Here is an 18543-nt window from a genome sequence, read left to right on the forward strand (position 1 = left end):
CCTTGATGTAAAGAACCACTTATCAAGAGTGTTTTTGTTGCTATGGACCCTTATTCAACAGTGTAGACTGGCAGCCGTGGTGTACTGGTTAGCGCATCGGGCTTGTAACCGGAGGGTTGCCGGTTCGATCCCCGACCAATCCACCATGGCTGAAGTGCCCTTGAGCAAGGCACCTAACCCCTCACTGCTCCCCGAGCGCCGCTGGTTGGGCAGGCAGCTCACTGCTCTGGGTTGTGTGATTCACCTCACTGTGTGTTCACTGTGTGCTGTGTGTTCACTAATTCGGTTAAATTGGGTTAAATGCAGAGAACTGAATTTCCCTCACGGGATCAAGAAAGTATATATTCTATTCTATTCTATCTTCCTTGTTATGGCTACAGAATAAATAGGAAGCTAAATATGCTGGCCACACCAGCTAGTTTAACTGTTTCGGGAGGAGCCGTTTCCAAGCGGCTTCATCCATCACCTCAGCGCTGGACTGGTGAAGCAAGCAGACGGCTCAGCAACCAACGCCAAGCCAACCGTAATGCGCACATGGGCGCCCATCCCATCAGACCAAGCGTCCTCCTTCAGCTTGAACATGCATCAGGGTGGGGGGACATCATGATCAATTTGGCATGGAGCATGTTTTCTGTTCATTAAAACATGTGGTGTGGATCTGTTTTGGCATTTAAGTGCTTGAGAGAGCTGCAACAGGAGTCTGTAAGATGCTTAATTTTCCATCACAGTGTGGCTTCTGGAGGCACGGATGGCAGACCACTGTATTTCCGTTTACAGATCACAGTGGAGTGACAACAACCATGCCAAAGTCAAGGGCATTAATCACAGTTGTTTTTACTGGGATTTAAAGGATACCAGTGGCTTTATCCATCATTACGTTACAGAAATGGTAATTTCCTGTATGTGGTTGTTCTCTTGTAAAGACAGACAAATTGGTTTTTAAGAAAAGTACCCTTGACTTTCAGTGCATCTACTATATACAGTGTGGAATAGCTGCAATAGACTGAATTCAATCAACTTGGCATTATAGAAATGACTGAAAATCCCTTTAAATAGCTATACACTATCACACTAGAATTCTGAATATCAAATCTATGGTAAAGTTCTATGTACAAACAACCAGTAAATGATCATTAAAAAAAAGTTTGTTTGTTTGTTTGTTTGATGTGGTTTAGAAGACTTCTTTTATTACTTACTTCTGATCTGAACACTTACTATGTGGATATATTATAAATGCAAACAAAGCCATTATTCTCATCTTCCATGGACCATGCCCATTGGCACTATTAACACTTTGTTTTTTCATCAGAAGTTAGAAAAAGATGATTAGATGGAATGGAACGTCAGTGGTCTTTGAGAGAGTGAAGCATCCATCCAAAATCTGACCAGATAGGACCTGTACACACCCACTATGGCCTTTCCTGACTTTGGTGAGCGGGAGGCTTTCTGTTCTTGTTACTGAAAAATGCCTTAAGACAAAGAGCAAACTCTGACACTGTGCTCTTTCTAGGATAAACAACCCCTAACAAGTTCTCAGTGGTGGCCATGATATAGATTTGTGTGTGTGTGTGTGTGTGTGTGTGTGTGTGTGTGTGTGTGTGTGTGTGTGTGTGTGTGTGTGTGTGTGTGTGTGTGTGTGTGTGTGTGTGTGTGTGTGTGTGTGTGTGTGTGTGTAGGGAGAAACCATATGCTTGAACCACACAGCAGTGGTCTCTGGTGGACTGCTGCGGTCTGATGTAGCACATAATTGGGCTTTTAAAGCGTGGACTTGGCTTCCGCTCCAGCGCATGTTTAATTCATGCAGCTCCGCTGAATGGCTGAGGTGAGGGGTGAGCACAGGGAACAAAGGGTCAGGACACTTAGCCCTACACACATCGACATACAGCTCTCTCTCTCTGTGTGCGTGTGTGTGTGTGTAAAGTAAGGTCAAAATATAGGCGGAGGTGCACGTTTCTCCACTGCGTGGCTCTGCTGAATCGCTGTGTGATCTCGGCAGCACTGTCTGCTTTTAAACGCTACACTATGTGTGTGTGTGTGTGGGGGGGGGAAGGGGTGATGTCTTTCTGTGTATGGGTTCAATACATCAAAGTAGGTCTACAAACATGCATGTATAGGCGTGTGTCAGTATGTGCATGTGTATGCCTACAAAAGGATATTTACTCAAGTGTATTAGCACAGAGTCATACTAGCATAGGTTATGTACGTACGTGTGTGTGTGTGTGTGTGTGTGTGTGTGTGTGTGTGTGTGTGTGTGTGTGTGTGTGTGTGTGTGTGTGTGTGTGTGTGTGTGTGTGCGTGTGTGTATGTATGTATGTACTGTATGTATGCGCACAAGAAAGACATTATTAGCATGTATACAATACAAAAAAATTTTATAAGACTAGACTGCAAAAACTGCAAGGCCAGTAGCAAACAGCACCGTTTGGTCTTCCATATGGCAGGGAGAGGGGAGGGGAGGGGAGGAGGTGAAAAAAGAAGAATTGATAGGGAAAAAGGAGTTAAGGAGAAGAGGCAAAATAGAAGGATGGGGAGGAGGGAGAGAGATAGCTAAAGAGGACGCCCCAATGGCCAGCAAGTCCCCTACCCCTCTGGACCCACCCCACCCCACCCACCCTCCCTACACATCTTTTTCTCCCTCTCTCTCCCTCTCCCTCTCCCACTCCTTTACTCTCTCTTTCCCTCTCCCTCTCTCTCTCTCGCTCCGTCTAGCTTTCCTGTTTGTCTGGCTGAAGACGTAGTCATTTACTCACAGGCAGTGCTGGAAGGAGGGAGAACAAGAAGAGAGGGAGAGAGAATGCTAGTGAGTGTGTGTGTGTGTGTGTGTGTGTGTGTGTGTGTGTGTGTGTGTGTGTGTGTGTGTGTGTGTGTGGTGTGCGTCTGTGTGTGCATATGTCTATCTGTATGCAAGTATGCGTACTGTATGAGTGTGAGTGTGTGTGTGTGTGTGTGTGAGAGAGAGAGAGAGAGACAGAGAGAGAGCAAGGGTGTTGGGTGGGCTGGTCAGTTGAATAGCTGGTTGGCCAGTTGCGGTGTGTGTACGCATGTGTTTAGTGTGTGTGCGTGAAGGGGGTTGGTGGTTTGCAGAAACGACGGCACACTCCAAGTTGGGATTGATTTACTTCATTAACCGAGATTACAAGTTTAACTTACAAACCAGAGGTCAAAATTTCTCATTAACAAGGGGGAGCATGGAGACCCCGGGGGCAGAGAGACCACTCTTATTACCAACTACACATTTCAATCTGTCTTTGATGTTCCCTGTCTGCCTCTCTGCCGCTGCCCCCCCCCCCTCCTTCCCTCCCCCCTCCCCGCTCCTCTTTTTGGCAGAGAGGTTGATTTTAATTGTAGCTATAGAACAGAGCCTCGTTTGCCTGCGAGCCAGCCTCCACATCTGTAGAGAGTGCGGCTTTAGTGATATTGGGTGCAGTCCATAGCCTCGGGCGCATTTTAATGGCTCCCCCCTTTCATTCTAGGCTCAGATTGTTTTCCACGTGACTCCTGTTAATTTCGCTGCAGGAAAGGGCATCAGTTTTCCTTGTGCTCCCTCCCTTTCTCTCTCTTTCTCTCTCTCCCTCCCTCCCTCGCTCTTTCTGCCTTTTCCCTCTCTTTCTTTCTTACTTTCTCTCCTTTCCTTCCTCTCCCTCTCTCTCTCTGCTTTTTCCCTCCCTTTTTCTTCCTGTCTGTTCTCTTTTTCACCCCTCTCTTTTTCCACACTCTATCTCTCTTCTCGCTCTCTCTCTCTTGCTCTATCTCTCTCTCTCTCGCTCTCTCTCTCTCTGCATCTCTCTCTAGCTTTTCTGATCTGCTCCTTCTCTCCCTCTCAAAGCGAAAAAGGTGAAATGAATATCCAACAGAAGAAGAAACGGACCGCTGCCATAACAAAAGCACCCGACCCTGTCTGCTCTCCTCTCCTCTCCCTCATTGCCCTCCTCTCCCTCTCCTACGCTGGCAGACAGACGTGGATTTGGCGACAGTGTCCGACAAGTCCGGATAGTTTAGCGACCGTCCCTGTTCAGCAAACAGCAGATTCTCCTCAGCGCTTTCTCTTTGATGTGATGGAAGGGCTTGAGCGATAGTGATTGCGACAGGCGGCTACAGGCTAGTTCACATTTCCCATGCAAACAGGGGGCCTGGTCTGAGGCGGTTGAATGCGGTGGAGCTCGGAGGAGAATTTATTCAACAGCAGCTCCACGCCGACGACGCTGAGGCTCTCCGCCACGACGCGCCAAAAAAAGCGCAGGCCATCGATATCGACCTTTCACCCGCCGATCGACACTCCGCCAGAGAGCATCACCGATCAACCAGCAGGAGCTAGTCACCAGCTTCCCACCCACGGTCTAGGCCACAGACCTGGCAGAACCCAGTAGAGGGGGATACAGTGAGAGTATACAGTGAGGGGGGGCAGCGATAGGGGGGGGGGGGGGCTTTGGATAGTAAGCTGGTGGGAGAAGTTACATTCTGCCACACCACACCTAGTCTGCATGCTACCTGCTAGCTACCTTTATTCTAACATTCAATCAGCACTTGCCTACTCCACTGACTGGCAGACAGGAACACAGACACACACACACACACACACACACACACACACACACACACACACACACACACACACACACACACACACACACACACAAACACACTCTCTCTCTCTCTCTCACACACACACACACTCCTTACCTCAACGGGGGTGAGACAGTGATAATGAAGTAAACATCACTCACCTCTCCTTGCCCTGCTCTTCAACTCCCCAAAACACTTCCTGCTTCTTCCCTTCCCTCTCCCTATCTTTCTTCACTCCTTCTCTCTTTCATTCCCTCTCTCTCTCTCTATCCCTCTCCCTCCTCCCTCTCTTTCTATCCCCTTCTTCTAAAGCTCAGTGCTTTTGTACTGCACTTCAAAAGCCTGTGTTGTGCTGTGAGCGCGGGCATGTTTCGGGCGCTAGTGTGGGGTGCTGTGACTAGGAGGGAGGCGGGGGGTGCCAGTGTGGCCCTCCGTCTGCGCTTGGGGGGGGCCCATCGAGGGGCCACAGCAGGCCGCTCTGTGCCCCTCTCCTGGAGAGGAGGAGAAAAAGAGAGGAGGCACAAGAGAAAAAAAAAAAAAACACCCCGTGCTCCTGCCTTTGCTTGAAACTAATCCGCCCTGCGGAGCCTTGCAAGACCTCTTTGTTCCCTTCCTGCAGATGAGATCAGGCTGCAGACAAACACACACACACACACACACACACACACACACACAGCTCTTGCTGGCTATCAGTTTCAGGCCCTCTGGCTATCTGCGTTCAGGCACTGCCTCCACCAAGCCACCATGAAGAGGAGGATGGAGGGAGGAGGAGGAGGAGTGGCCGGGTGGAGGAAGAAAGGAGAGAGTAGGGAAGGGGAGGGTGGAGCACCAACCCCAACCAGCAGCGATCACCGACAGGGTGCGTCCGTGTCCAGAAGGGGAGCCTGCAGGAGGTGCTCCGACAGGACCTCTCCTCCACTCACTAGTCTATAGTTTATACGGTTCATATTCTCTCTCTTTTTCCCTTGTTTTCTCTCTTTTTTTAAATCACGGATCTCTCCCTTTCTCCATCCAGTCCTTCTCATTCACTCACTTTCCTTTCCTTACAAACTCTGGCTAATGGTCTCCTCCCTCCTCCTCCTCCTCCTCCTCCTCCCGCCCCCGCCCTTTCTCATTCTCCTGCTCTGTTTTCTTTCGTTTCAGTAAGGTCATTACTCCTCTTTCCTTAATTTCGGCTCGCTTAAAGGCGCGCCTTTGTCTGGTCCGCGGGCCCTCCTTAATGCAGCCAGGCCGGCTGGGCTCGCTCGGCTCAGGATGTGATGTCGGCGGCGGGGGAAAAATAATCAGCGTGGGCCTCCATAATGCAGGCAGCCTGCGCTCGCGGCCAGTGAACACCCCCCCCTCCTCCTCCTCCAAACCACCTCGCCCCCACCCCCGCCATCCTCTAAGCCAGCCTCCCCCCTCCCCCTCAACCCTCCCTCCACCCCTGCGGCCCCCCCCTCCCTCTGCCCCCCCGCGGCTCATTGCTGTGCAGATGAAATCTATGACAAGCCCCACAGTGAGGCTGAGAGCGGGCCGCCGTCCAGCACGCAGCCAAGGGGGCCCGGGGGCATCCTGTGACCCCCTTAGAAAAGTCACATTCACTTTGCTCTGGAGAAGGGAAAAAGAGATGGCCGCCGGCAAACCACCCTGGTCCCATCCCCACATCTCCATCCCCGGCTACAGCCCCCGCCAGCCTGCCTCAACCAGAGCAGAGAGAGCAGAGGAGAGGAGAGGAGGAGGAGGAGGAGGAGGAGAAGAGGAGGAGGAGGAGGGAGAGTGGGTGGGTGGATGGATGGGTGTATGAATGGATGGAGGGGAGGAGGTGGTGGTGAAAAGAAGTTAAGACCCCCCCCACACACACATACATATATATATAAATATATATACACCCCCACCTCTCTCTTTCCACTCCTCCGCCACAATCCCTCGTTCATTCGCGCCGTACGGCGCAGGGACCACACATCATTAGGTTCTTCTACTAATTACCCACGGACAGGAAGATGGCGGGAGGAGAAGAAAGAGGGAACGATGAGGAATGAAAAAAAAAGAAAATGGCCGTTGGGGAAAAAAAAGGAGGGTGGAGGGGAAAAAATCAAGTGCATTTTCAAAATTATGGTGTGTGACTGTTTATTTATTTATTTGGTGTTTGCTCCTTCGCTGAGCATGGCGAGCCTTGTCCAGTGATAGGGGGCACAGCCATTACGGGGGCGGTGTGTGGGTGAGGAGGAGGAGGGGGGGGGGGGGGGGGCGTGGGGGGGTCGAGGCACCACACTCAAGCAGCAGAAGTAATGCTTTTATTTTGTTATTTATGCTTCCCGTGGTTCACGGACACGTTGTGTGTGGCTCGCTTTTTTCCCCCCTAACAGATTGCAGCTAAGCGCATGATGCGAACATACAACCCAATAAGCAGGTTATTAAAATGACCAATTTGCATCGAGAGTTCAGGGTTTTTTTTGTCTCTTTAAACTCAGTTTATCATATTCACAGCATTACTCAGACCACTCTTTATGAATCTTATTAGTCACTGAAATTCTCGGTGCAAAAGTTTTGACGTTTCTGCTCGGCTACACAAGCACTGTAGTCCTGCAATGAATATATTAATGAATACATACGATTTCTTTTCTGTCTTTTTCTGCTATTTCCCTTTTTTCTTTTCCTTGGGTAAACCTGATTCCGATGGGAAACAATGTTTGCTAAAACTATAAGCCTTAGTAATTGAGACCACATTTAGCCGAGTATGTGAGAAAGCGGCAACATGCATAGGCCCCCGTCAATACCGTGTGTAACTTCATGTGTTTCCAGCGATCCGGACAGAGCCGGAGAGGAACACCTCTAGCATGTTTGTTTTCCGGCATTTCCCAAAAGCCTTACGCTGGCAGCCATCGCTATTAGGGAATAATAGCCAACCTGGCACCCGTTCAAGTTTCAACATAAGACCTGACTTAAAGAAAGGCTGGGAAGGAGGGAGAGGGGGGGGGGGAGGGGGGGAGAAGGGGATTTTTCTTGCACAGTTCCAGTTCTGGCAACCCATGGCTTTTTTCCACCCCTTCTCCAAACTGGACGTAAGAGGAAATGAAAATGTGAGTGACCCTTTCGGCAGCGCAAGCGCGACCCTTAAAACGGAGGACAGAGAAACAAACGAGAGGAGGAGAGGCAAGAAGTGGCCTGGCAGCGAACTTGGCCTCGGTGCTAAAGAGAGAGAGAGAAAGAGAGAAGGAGAGAGAGAGAGAGAAACAGCGAGAGATGGAAGACATAAAATGAAAAAAAAAATAGTGTGTGTGTGTGTGTGTGTGTGTGTGTGTGAGTTATTGGCTCATGACACAACTGGAGGAGATATCAGAACAGCTCATTCTCATTGTCTGAAGGAGCTGGCTGGGTGCGCTTGGGAACAATGCTTCAGACACTCTGTCCATGGCCTCCTGATCCCAGTCCCCTCGACTGAGCAAGACCAGGAACAGCACCACAGTCATCCACGCCTGCCTGACGCTGCAGACACCTGCTCAGTCTTTAAGGATTAAGATGCCATATACAAATACAGTATGCCGTACCTCCAAATACACTGCACTCACGTTCCTGATATTATGTTAAGATACTTGACTTTTCTGATGCTATTTGGATTTAAAAAAATGCCCCACAATGAGCGCCCATCACTAAAACAACCCTAAAGCATTTCCCTCGTGTCTAGCCTCTGACCATTCATTAACTTCTCACTGACCTGCGACCAGTCGTACTCTCCAGCCCCTGATCACTCAACAGCTCCTGATCAAATTATACGCTGACCTGAAACCACCTCTCTCAGTTATCACTCCCACATCAGCAGTGCCATGAGGCCGACTGTTCTTGGATAAATCATTACACACAGGAACCTTTCTTTCTTTCTTTCTTCCTCTCTCTCTCTCTCTCTCTCTCTCTCTCTCCCTCTAAGTGAGGGAGCGGCGAGTGCTGGGAAAGGAACACGAGGAACTGCCCCGGGGGGCTGAAACGGCACAGGCACACAGACTTCCTCCCCTCTCAGGACTATTCGGCTTAGACGGATCAGCCAAGCTCGGAGAGAGAGAGAGAGAGAGAGGGCCGGCCGTGAGGAGTGACCAGGGCCAACGGGGGAACTCTTGAGGACACACGGGAGGGACTGTGGGATATCAAGATAGAGTGCAAAAGGGTACAGAGAGGTGGTTTGGGGTGGGGGGGGGGGGGTCGGGCGAATTTCGGGGTGGGGGGTGTCTTACCTCGGGCCCTGACGACGACGCCCCCGGCGAGTCCATTTTGCGCTTCTTGCGGGGGCCGATGGCGGCCAGCGCGGTCAGGTTGGCGTCCCGCTGTCGCATCTGGGCCAGCTCCTGCTGCTGCATCTGAGGGGAGAAGATTCCGGAAAGGACAGGAAGGAGGGAGAGAGGAAGAAAGACAGAGAGAGAGAGAGAGAGAGAGAGAGAGACAGGCAGACAGACAGAAAGAGAGAGAGAGAGAGAGAGAGAGAGAGAGAGAGAAATGCCATCAGGTTAATTTCATCTGGCAACACTTTGAACACTCCAAGTGAATTGATAACACAACAACTTAAATCACCAGAGCACAGATGGCACGAGCAAAAAGCCTTCTCATGACTGAATCCATCCCCATCATCTCCCTCCCTGATACCTAACCGCGATGGCAGGAGGAGCCATTTCACAGCGAGACATCTTCAGTCACACCACCAGCACATTCTCCTTCCCGTCTCCAGTCTGGACTGGAGCAAGCCCAGGAGGCAAAGAATGATAAAACACCCCGAACGTCCCCCAACATCCCCCACAGGATCAGTGCCGTGAGTCATTTGGCTACAGAGTTCACCCGCATATCAGTTACTAACATGCATTCCATTTATGTTTTATTCAGTCGCTTCTGCGTTTTAGCCAAAGCTAGCTAGTTAGTGTTCTACCTGGGCATCAGAGACGTGACATTGCCATCACCTGTGCCATACCCCCGTGAGCCCGATCGTTTGTGCTCGCACACAGGATCTCATCTGAAGCCTCACTAACGACCTGGCAGCTCAAAGAGTCGGCCATGTTGTGTCTGCAGCGTCCATTTTGCGGCTTGCCTGAGGAGAGGCCTCTCTGCTCTAAAATGGCAGTGTGCTGTCAGGCGTTGGGCTGGCGATGTGAGTGTGTGTGTGCGCGTGTGTGTGTGTGTGCGCGTGTGTGTGTGCGCGTGTGTGTGTGTGTGTGTGTGTGTGGGTGGCTGGGCTGTGCTGTGCCGCCTCGGTGGCGCGGTCACATGCTCTGATGTGATTTCTCCCGTCGTGATTTGTGAGGGGAGGCGCGACGCCCCAGGTAATGTCATGGGTGGCCGCAGGGAGGGAGAGAGGGAGAGAGAGAAAGAGAGAGAGAGAGAGACGGGAGAGAGGGAGGGAGGGAGGGAGAGAGAGAGAGGTGAAAGAGAGGATTGGTGGAACAGCGTGACTGGGAGCTGGCCTTTCTGCCGGCCGGACGTGTGAGAGCCCTCAGGACATGGCACAGAGGGCATCAAGCCTGCCTGCACTGGCAGCGACGTGCCTACACACACACACACACACACACACACTCCTAAACACTAGCAAACCTCCACACACTAAACATAAACACACAGACACTGTGAACCCGACACAGCAGGGAGTTTTAGGAGGGCCTGCCTCACTGTGTATAGGGGGAGGGTAAGCATGTGTGTGTGTGTGTGTGTGTGTCTGTATGTGTGTATGTGCGTGCGTGTGTGTGTGTGTGTATGTGTGTGTGTGTGAGTGTGTGTTTAGAGCAATTAAAAGGGAACAATCGATGCCTGCCTCTCAAAATCTTTCCTAGTGTACTGTGGGATAGAATAGAGCCAGAGCCCAGTTCAGTGCTATTCTGTAAGGTTGTCATTTAAGGGTCGGAGGGTGCAGACGGGCGTTTGCGTTGGCCGTGCAGGGCGGAGAGAGAGAGAGAGAGTGTGTGTAGCGGAGGCCCGTTGCCGTGGCGGCAGTGGCCGTGGCGTCACACACACACACACACACTGGCAGCGCCTCTGGCCCACGCTGGCCTTTAGGGGGGTTGCCACTTCTCATCACCGCAACAGGCAGACGAGCCGGAGCTCCCCGCCCTGCTGACAGCTCAAACACACACACCCAACACGCTAAAATAAGGACACACACACACACACACACACACACACACACACTTGCATCCAAACACAGGGATGCTCTCTATGGGCCAGACCCTCAAGAGAGGCTGGGGAGCAGTCAGCCAAGGCTATGTAATTAAATGTACTGTATATCTATGCTTATTCACTTTGCAGACGCTTTCATCAACAGCAGTCTACCATACAATGCTGTCTGTGCTTTTCATAAGAAAACGGTAGATATTCAAACCATGATCTAAGATTAGAGATTAATCTAACCTTGATCAAAGATCATCAAACCATTATTCTTTGGGCTGCGATGCCCAGCCAGTAACCACTAACTAACCAGTAAAGGCACAGGGATACGTAGGCTGTGTAGCGGCCGGTCCATTTTGAACCGGGGACCTCTTGCGCAGAGCGGAGGAACTGACCTCTGGGCCAAAATAAGTGTTTGGAGATGAGCCTTTCTGTCACTGCCTTGACATGGCTCAGCCGGGGGGGTGACGAGCTGAGAGGGTATGTTTATGTTAATCAGAAATCGCTAGCTGTCACAATCGCAGTCACCACAGACACACACACACACACACACACACACACACACACACACACACACACACACACACACACACACACACACACACACACACACACACACACACACACACACACACACACACACACACACACACACACACACACACACACACACACACACACACACACACACACACACACACACACACACACACACACACACACACACACGGCCACCAGAGTCATGCGACATGCACGGCAAACATCCCTCCCCACAGCCACGGAAGCACACAACAGCCATGGCACACCCATGTCACAAGAGCCCGTGCCTCGGACCGAACCCCAACAGATAATGGGGGGGGAGCGCTAATCCAGTGGCTTTGTGCCACTCCAGGGGATGTGGCAGTGGGGTACCGTGGCTGGCAACCCGGATGCCAGGATACCATCTCTGCCCATCAGCTGGCACCAGGTCTCGGAGCAGCGAGCGCCCACGGGGGACAGCCTGCGTCGGCAGATTTATGGTGCCGTGATGCACGCAGACGCACTCCGCGCCATCTGCAGAGCCGTGTTGTCAGCATGCGATCAATGCCACTGAAAGATGGCTGGTGATGGTCGGGAAACGCCCCGCTCTCCCGAGGCAAGACAGACTGACAGGTCTGTAATATGGGTCTAGGCTAGGCACTACACAGTACAGGGCAGCGGAGATCTGCTGGGCAGGTCTAGGCATCGCAACCGCACCGCGTGTCGGAAGACTGACTGGACCTAACACGACTGCGTATATCAAACATGGCCGAATTACCCCCAAATAACGGATACCTGCTAAATAACTTATTGATTATCTCACCACTACTAGTAGCCTACATCTTACTGTAAAGGTTGAACGCTAAAATATCTGCAGGGCTCAACACTGTGACCGTCAGAGGTCTCATTTAAAAAAATAAATAAAATAATAATAATAATAATAATAAAAATAAACATCACCAAAACTCACCATGAGGAGGACCACCCCTCCATATGTTCATTTCTCCCCTACCTTTCAATAGACATTAGAAATATAGATCTGGAGCTCGCGATCAATACGCGCACTGGAATATGCGCGGCCCCCCAAGCGTTAGTTAAATACCAGAGAAGGCTTTGGCCCCGACTGGCCTTTGAGGGGCAGGGCGTCATGCTTGTAAGCCGAAATCGCTTTCCAAAGGTCACGGCCAGCAGGACATGTCCGAGTCTCGCCACAGCATCCCTAACGCACTCATCTAGATCTGCGACTCGGATTGGAAAGGAAGGATGTGGGGGGGTTTGGGGGGGGCTGGCGGTTAAAATTCACACAGAGTATTTACGGACCCAGTGCAATTACTTTGTGACTGCAGGCGTTTGTTTCCAGGGGACACCAATGGCTCCGAGAAAGCCTACCCTAAATCTCCGAGGGCTTCATAAACACCGTCACTCACGTAGTCAGACACTGTGTGTGTGTGTGTGTGTGTGTGCGTGTCTGCCCAAGGGGATGCACCATATGCAATATTCTACCCAGAGTAAGATTATATACATGTGTGCGGCCATGGCATTGCGAATTTAAAAGCAAGTCTCAGAGAACACTAGCATACCATCACAAAAAAAAAATCCCAAATGCTGATAATACTGTAAAATAAATTCAATAATGAGTGAACACGCTGTAAGAAAAGACAATCACACAATTTCTACACTCAACCAAATAAGCCCAATCAGAACTAATACTGTCTGTGAGTCTATGCAATGCTATGCTATGCTATAAATAACACAACATCCTGGTTTTTTTAGAGGGAATTGGGAGCTGCAGTATGAGCAGTGGTAAGTATGATGACCAGATGAAGACCGGTTACCTTCGAGGTCTGGCCCCGGTCTGGACAGTAAAACCCAAGCCCCTACACGGAGACCGACAGAGGCAGAAAAACAACATCCTGACAGGCAACCTGCCCTTCTCTGTCTCTGCAGCTCTAACAAAGGCTCCTCTTGCACATGCACACACACAGACACACACAAACACACACACACACACACACACCCCCGTTTGCCCCTTAGGCCTGCCTCGGGCTTTGCAGACAGTAACAGACAGATGTCCTTGGTGGAGCGGAACGCATGTGTGAGCCTGACGTTGAGGAGGAGGAGGAGGAGGAAGGGGGAGGGGGTGGCAGCCCAAGTGAGGGAGGGGGGGGGGGGGGGTAAAGAAAACCGTCAGGGGTCCGATGATGATCCTCAACCCTCCCGACTCCGCGTCCTCAGGGACAAAAAACACACACTCACACACAAACAGAGGGGTCACATGGATGGGTGTAAGAGAGTGTGAGTGTGTGTGTGTGTGTGTGTGTGTGTGTGTGTGTGTGTGTGTTCAGGGCTGCACACGGCCATTTCCTTACAAAGCTGCCTCGCGCACACTTTGCTTCCGGGGCATCTAGGCACTTCTGCAGGAACATCTGCGAGCTGTGGGCTCCTTTTGCATCCTGTGTGTGTGAGTGTGTGTGAGTGTGTGTGTGTGTGTGTGTGTGTGTACTGTGCACGCACACAGGCTCACACTCCGCCTCCGGCTCCTCCACCGACAGAGGTCAGGCCAGTGGGGAGATGGGGGGGTGGGTGGAGGGGTGAGAGGCGAGGAGGGAAAAGGGCTGGCCTTCAAACACGAGATGGTGTGATACGGCGCTACGTGTGCCAGCACCCTGCCTTGCCAACTAATTAATACATAACAGTTAATTACATTAACTTTCATTTACTCAATTATTTAGCGACGCTAGCGCTTCCACGCTCGCTGGCTTACCAGGGACACAGAACACACACTGGAACGCAAACATGTGCTCAGACACGAAGCCTACAGAGTCGCTTAGGTGATCAGCCCATCAGATTGGCTAATGCCAGCATGTCCGCAAAGGTATCCTATACATTACGATGTATAGGATGCATACATTAAGCCTATATATATGCTCCGGTTGATGACACATCTGTATATGAAACGGGACCATATTGTTTGAAATGATGGCGATGCCCTTTTTCTCCAGCCCGACCAAAGGGAGAGGCGGGCCAGGTGTGCGCCCGCCAGCTTGTTGTGCCACGCTGACACTTCCGTCCTTGCCAACTTCAGCAAAACACCCTTCAAAGACGTGACCGCAGGGGAGAAAGGGGACAGAGAGAGAGAATGAGGGAAGAAAAAAATGAGAGAAAAGAGAGAGAGAGAGAGAGAGAGAGAGAGAGAGTCTGTGGAGAACCCTCAACATATGAGCCTCACAGACTGACGAGAGACTAACTCAGATCTTTCTCTCTCTCTCTCTCTCTCTCTCTCTCTCTGGTGCTCTGAAAGGGCTTGGGCGCGCCAGACCTGTTGTCAAGGGCCAACCACCAATTATTCAGTGCTAGAAGCTTCTCTCCAGGCACAGGTCATTAAGAGTGCATGGTCTTTCTGACCTCATGCAGGCAGACACACACACAAGCACACACACAAGCACACACACACACACACACACCTACACACAACACCATTCACCCCCACACATTCATATTCATACGCATCTTATTTGCAGAAATTAAGAGGCGCTAAAAGTGTGTGTACGACACACGACCTTGCGCTACGTGCCGCATGCTAATGAGGTTGAAATAACGAGGCGGTGAAGGTGGCGGAGGCGATGGTGGTGGTGGCGTCAGCGAGCAGGGGGGCCACGACGCCGGAGCGTCTGAACGTTTGTTCAGCGGAACGTTTGCGAGGTACACCGGGGTTAAGCAGCGCGGCGCTGGAAAGGCCCAGATAAGCACATTTAAAGGCAGACTTCACATCGCGCACACACACACACACACACACACACACACACACGCCACCGCCACGTATCGCACCACACCGCGCCGACACTGGAGCTGATCATTAAAAATAATGCTTATCTAAGGGGAAAAATTTCTCCCCACTTGAAAATGTTTCGTTCGCTTTTGTGTTTTTCTCTCTTTTTTTCTTTTCTTCCTCCCTGCACATTTCTCCTTGCTTGGGCTAGCACTCTTCCTCCTCTGTCTCTGTCTCTCTTCTCTTTACCTCTCTCTCTCTCTCTCTCTCCTTCACTCACTCTCTCTTTTTACCATAAGTGAGATTCAGTGCTCGTCACCTGCTATTGATCACATGTAATTTGCATCCCGGCGAAGATGTGAACCCGGATCCTTGCGCGCGGCGAGAAGAGGACGGCACCGATGATTTATTCATTTCCAAATCAAAAAAAAAGAAGAAGAAGAAGAAGAAGAAGAAGGAGAAGAAGAAGGAGGAGGAGAGGAGGAGGAGGAAGGAGAGGAGGAAAAAAAAAACTGAAGGTAGATGAGAGGAGAAGCTTCAGAGATGGAGGGAGACTGGAGGCAGTAACGCTGGGCTCCTCTTCCTTTCTAACTCCCTTTCCCTTTCCCTCTCTCTCTCTCTCTCTGCCTGAAGCCCCCGGGCGCTTGGTGTGCAAGTCCTTCTAATTAACAAGGTGAATCATGCCGCCTCTCTCTAATTAGGCAACATGACAATCTAATGGAAACATGCGGGCAAAGCTGGCACACTTAGAATCACCTCACAAAGGCGCCCTGCGCTCCCCCCCAGCTGCCCCCTCCACCCCCCCCCCCCCCCCCCACCGCCTGTGCCCTCCCCACCCGCCAGCCTCTGAGCTGCTGATCTGGCCTAAGAGCTCAATAGAGGAGGAGAGGATCTGGGCACGCTCACTTTCACACACACACACACAAACGGTAGAATGGAAGGCACAGAGGGTCAGAGGTGGGCTGAGTGAGTGAGTGTGTGTGTGTGTGTGAATGTGTGAGTGGATGTGTGTGTGGATGTGTGTGTGTGTGTGTGAGTGGGTGTGTGTGTGTGAGTGGGTATGTGTGTATGTGTGAGTGTGTGAGTGTTCCCAGTTAAGAGTTGCAATTCTTTCTTTCCCCTCCTCGTTTGGTAACTGTGTAACTCAAACCCGTCCTCCCACCCATCTCCACTCCACTCCACTCCACTCCGTTCCATTCCTCGCTCCCTCGCTCCTCTCCACTCCACTCCACTCCATTCCTCGCTCCCTCTCTCCTCTCCTCCGTCCCAGGCAAGGGGAAGGCAGGCAAGGGAAGGCAAGGGAAGGCAGGCAGGCTGGCAGCTCGCCACAAGCGTAGCTCCTTGTACCCAATTCCCCTGGTGCCGGAGTCCCAGGGAGTGCGAGCACAAAGAGAAGTGTTCTCCTTACGGGGCCTCCGACGCAGGCCCTCCACCACCGAGCCAACGCTGCCATCTCGCTCGCGGGCAAATCTCCCTTTTTTGTTGTTCTCCTCTCCTCTCCCCTCTCTCCCCTCGCTCCCGCTCCCTCTCATTATGGCACTTTGTAATAGAGGAAAACACACAGGAACACCAAAGGTATTTTTTAAAAAGCTGGGGCTGTTTTTTTCCTTGTGATATGACTTGAGGAAAAAAAAAAAAAAGAAAGAAAAAAAACGAGAGAAAGAAAGAAGTGAAGGCGAGAGCGCCGACAACAAAGTAACAAATAAAAATAGTGTCAGGACGGCCCGTTATTTAGCCTATGCACATTTTGTCTTCAAAACACATCTTTATTATGTGATACTTTTAATTAAAAATTAAATAACCGGGCTTTGATCTATCAAATAATTAAACTGAAACACAATGGGCAATTAAAAAGACATTCGCAGTACATTTGTAACTGTAATGGATATCTCCATTAATGTAAATGATAATCGGAGTCTTCTGGGAGGTTGGAGGAGAGGAGAGGAGATGGGAGAGATGTGCCAATGCGTCCTGTCCCTCCGTGCCCGTGACGGCCTCCAACGGGGGGTGGAAACGAGAGTCAGGAGCCCCGGTCCAAAAAAAAAAAACGAGCAGGGGAGGAGAGTTACGACTGTGTTTTGCGACACACATTAAAACATTTACAGCCGGCGCTTAAAAACTCGGCTGTGGCAAAGGTTGGACGTTTTGGGGAAGAGGGAGAGCCGTTGCACTGGCCCCTGGTTCCAGCTGGCAGGCCATGTGTGCTTGCTGGCATCACCGAGGGTCAGTTTAATCTTCATCCGCCCTCCCCGCCCCTCCTCATCAAAACAGAGTTATGGAACCTTTATGAGTCCTTCCAAAATTGTTCGACATAATTGCGAGGCTCGTGATCGAGACTGTATTTGGAACAGATTGGTGCACCGACCATCGGCTGACGTCTCTATCAATTTCCTGTACGATTCGCAGGACTCCAGCGTTTGGCCTACCCCAGCGCACCTTGCGCACAACAACCGTCAGAAGTTTACACGCAGGCTGCCATCATGACATTGCACACTCTGTCTGAGGCAGCACAGAGAACGAGGCAATCAGGATGATATCAGTAACGCCGCTATACAAAGGAACAAACACTGCAAACCTACTGTTATGTTTTTTCCACTCAACTCTGACTCATTTGCCAATGCTTATTCCATGTAGGGTGTCCATTCACCATAAGGCATTCAAAATACAATCTGAAGTCTCCACGCACACATGCGCACAAACACACACACACACACACACACACAGACACACACAGACAGTTCTTGACATGCTGGCTCAGTGACATAGCTGTCACATGGCAGACTCTTGTTGAACACACACATGGCCGTTTGGGCAAATATATGTATCCAACAGTACATGCCCCTGTAATTGGGAGTGTGTACGGGTGAAGGCAGTGAAGGCATAGGCAACCCTGGCACAGAATGCAGTGTGAGCTTTATATGCAATGCCGACGTGCAAATGAGGCAACACACACACACACACACACATATACACACACACGCGCACACACACACACACACACACACACAAAAACGCACGCACATACACACATGCCTCCAAAGCGCCCGAGGTGGAAAAATATTTGAGGAAAATTATTCTAACAAAAAGCTGCAGAGAGTCCCATCGGACAGCTCTCCCGTTCTCTCACACGAGGCTGGGATCACTCCCAGCTAAAAAAGTAGAGCATTGCTGCAAGGACAAAGCATCACTGCGGATGGATGGATAGATAGATAGACAGAGTGAGGGAGCGGAGGAGAGAAAGAAAGGCATAGCAAGACAAAAAGAAAGACGGAAAGAAAGGGAGAGAGAGAGAGAAAGAAAGGGGGAGGGGGGGAGGAAAAACTGACTGGGCTTGAGATCTGGTCTGTGGTAAAAGGCGGACAGACTTGAGATGTCATTCAGTAAAGGCGCAGAATGGAAGATTGCAGCAAGGGCTCTTCAAAGCGCCCAGATCCCTTTCCCCGACACAGCTGTGGAGTTAGCGAGACTTTGTGTGTGTTGTGCTTTACATCAGAGGCCTACAGAGTTGACAGAAGGAGAAAGATAGCGCTGGAACAGCCTCGCTACCCATCACAGTGTGCACTGTGCTGCTCTTA

The 18543-nt window shown here is 50.8% G+C and overlaps 1 protein-coding gene across 4 annotated transcripts in view; it reads right to left on the minus strand.

The window, feature by feature from the left end:
- LOC134095649 (transcription initiation factor TFIID subunit 4-like) overlaps window positions 1-18543 on the minus strand; it is a 102561-nt gene that overhangs the window by 23364 nt on the left and 60654 nt on the right. For all 4 annotated transcript variants that reach the window (XM_062549302.1, XM_062549301.1, XM_062549300.1 and 1 more), the window contains one exon: window positions 8772-8894. In XM_062549302.1, the coding sequence (XP_062405286.1) occupies window positions 8772-8894 (123 nt within the window). The remainder of the gene's footprint in view (window positions 1-8771; window positions 8895-18543) is intronic.

This window comes from Sardina pilchardus, chromosome 11 (genome assembly GCF_963854185.1).
Source record: "Sardina pilchardus chromosome 11, fSarPil1.1, whole genome shotgun sequence".
Lineage (NCBI taxonomy): Eukaryota > Metazoa > Chordata > Actinopteri > Clupeiformes > Clupeidae > Sardina > Sardina pilchardus.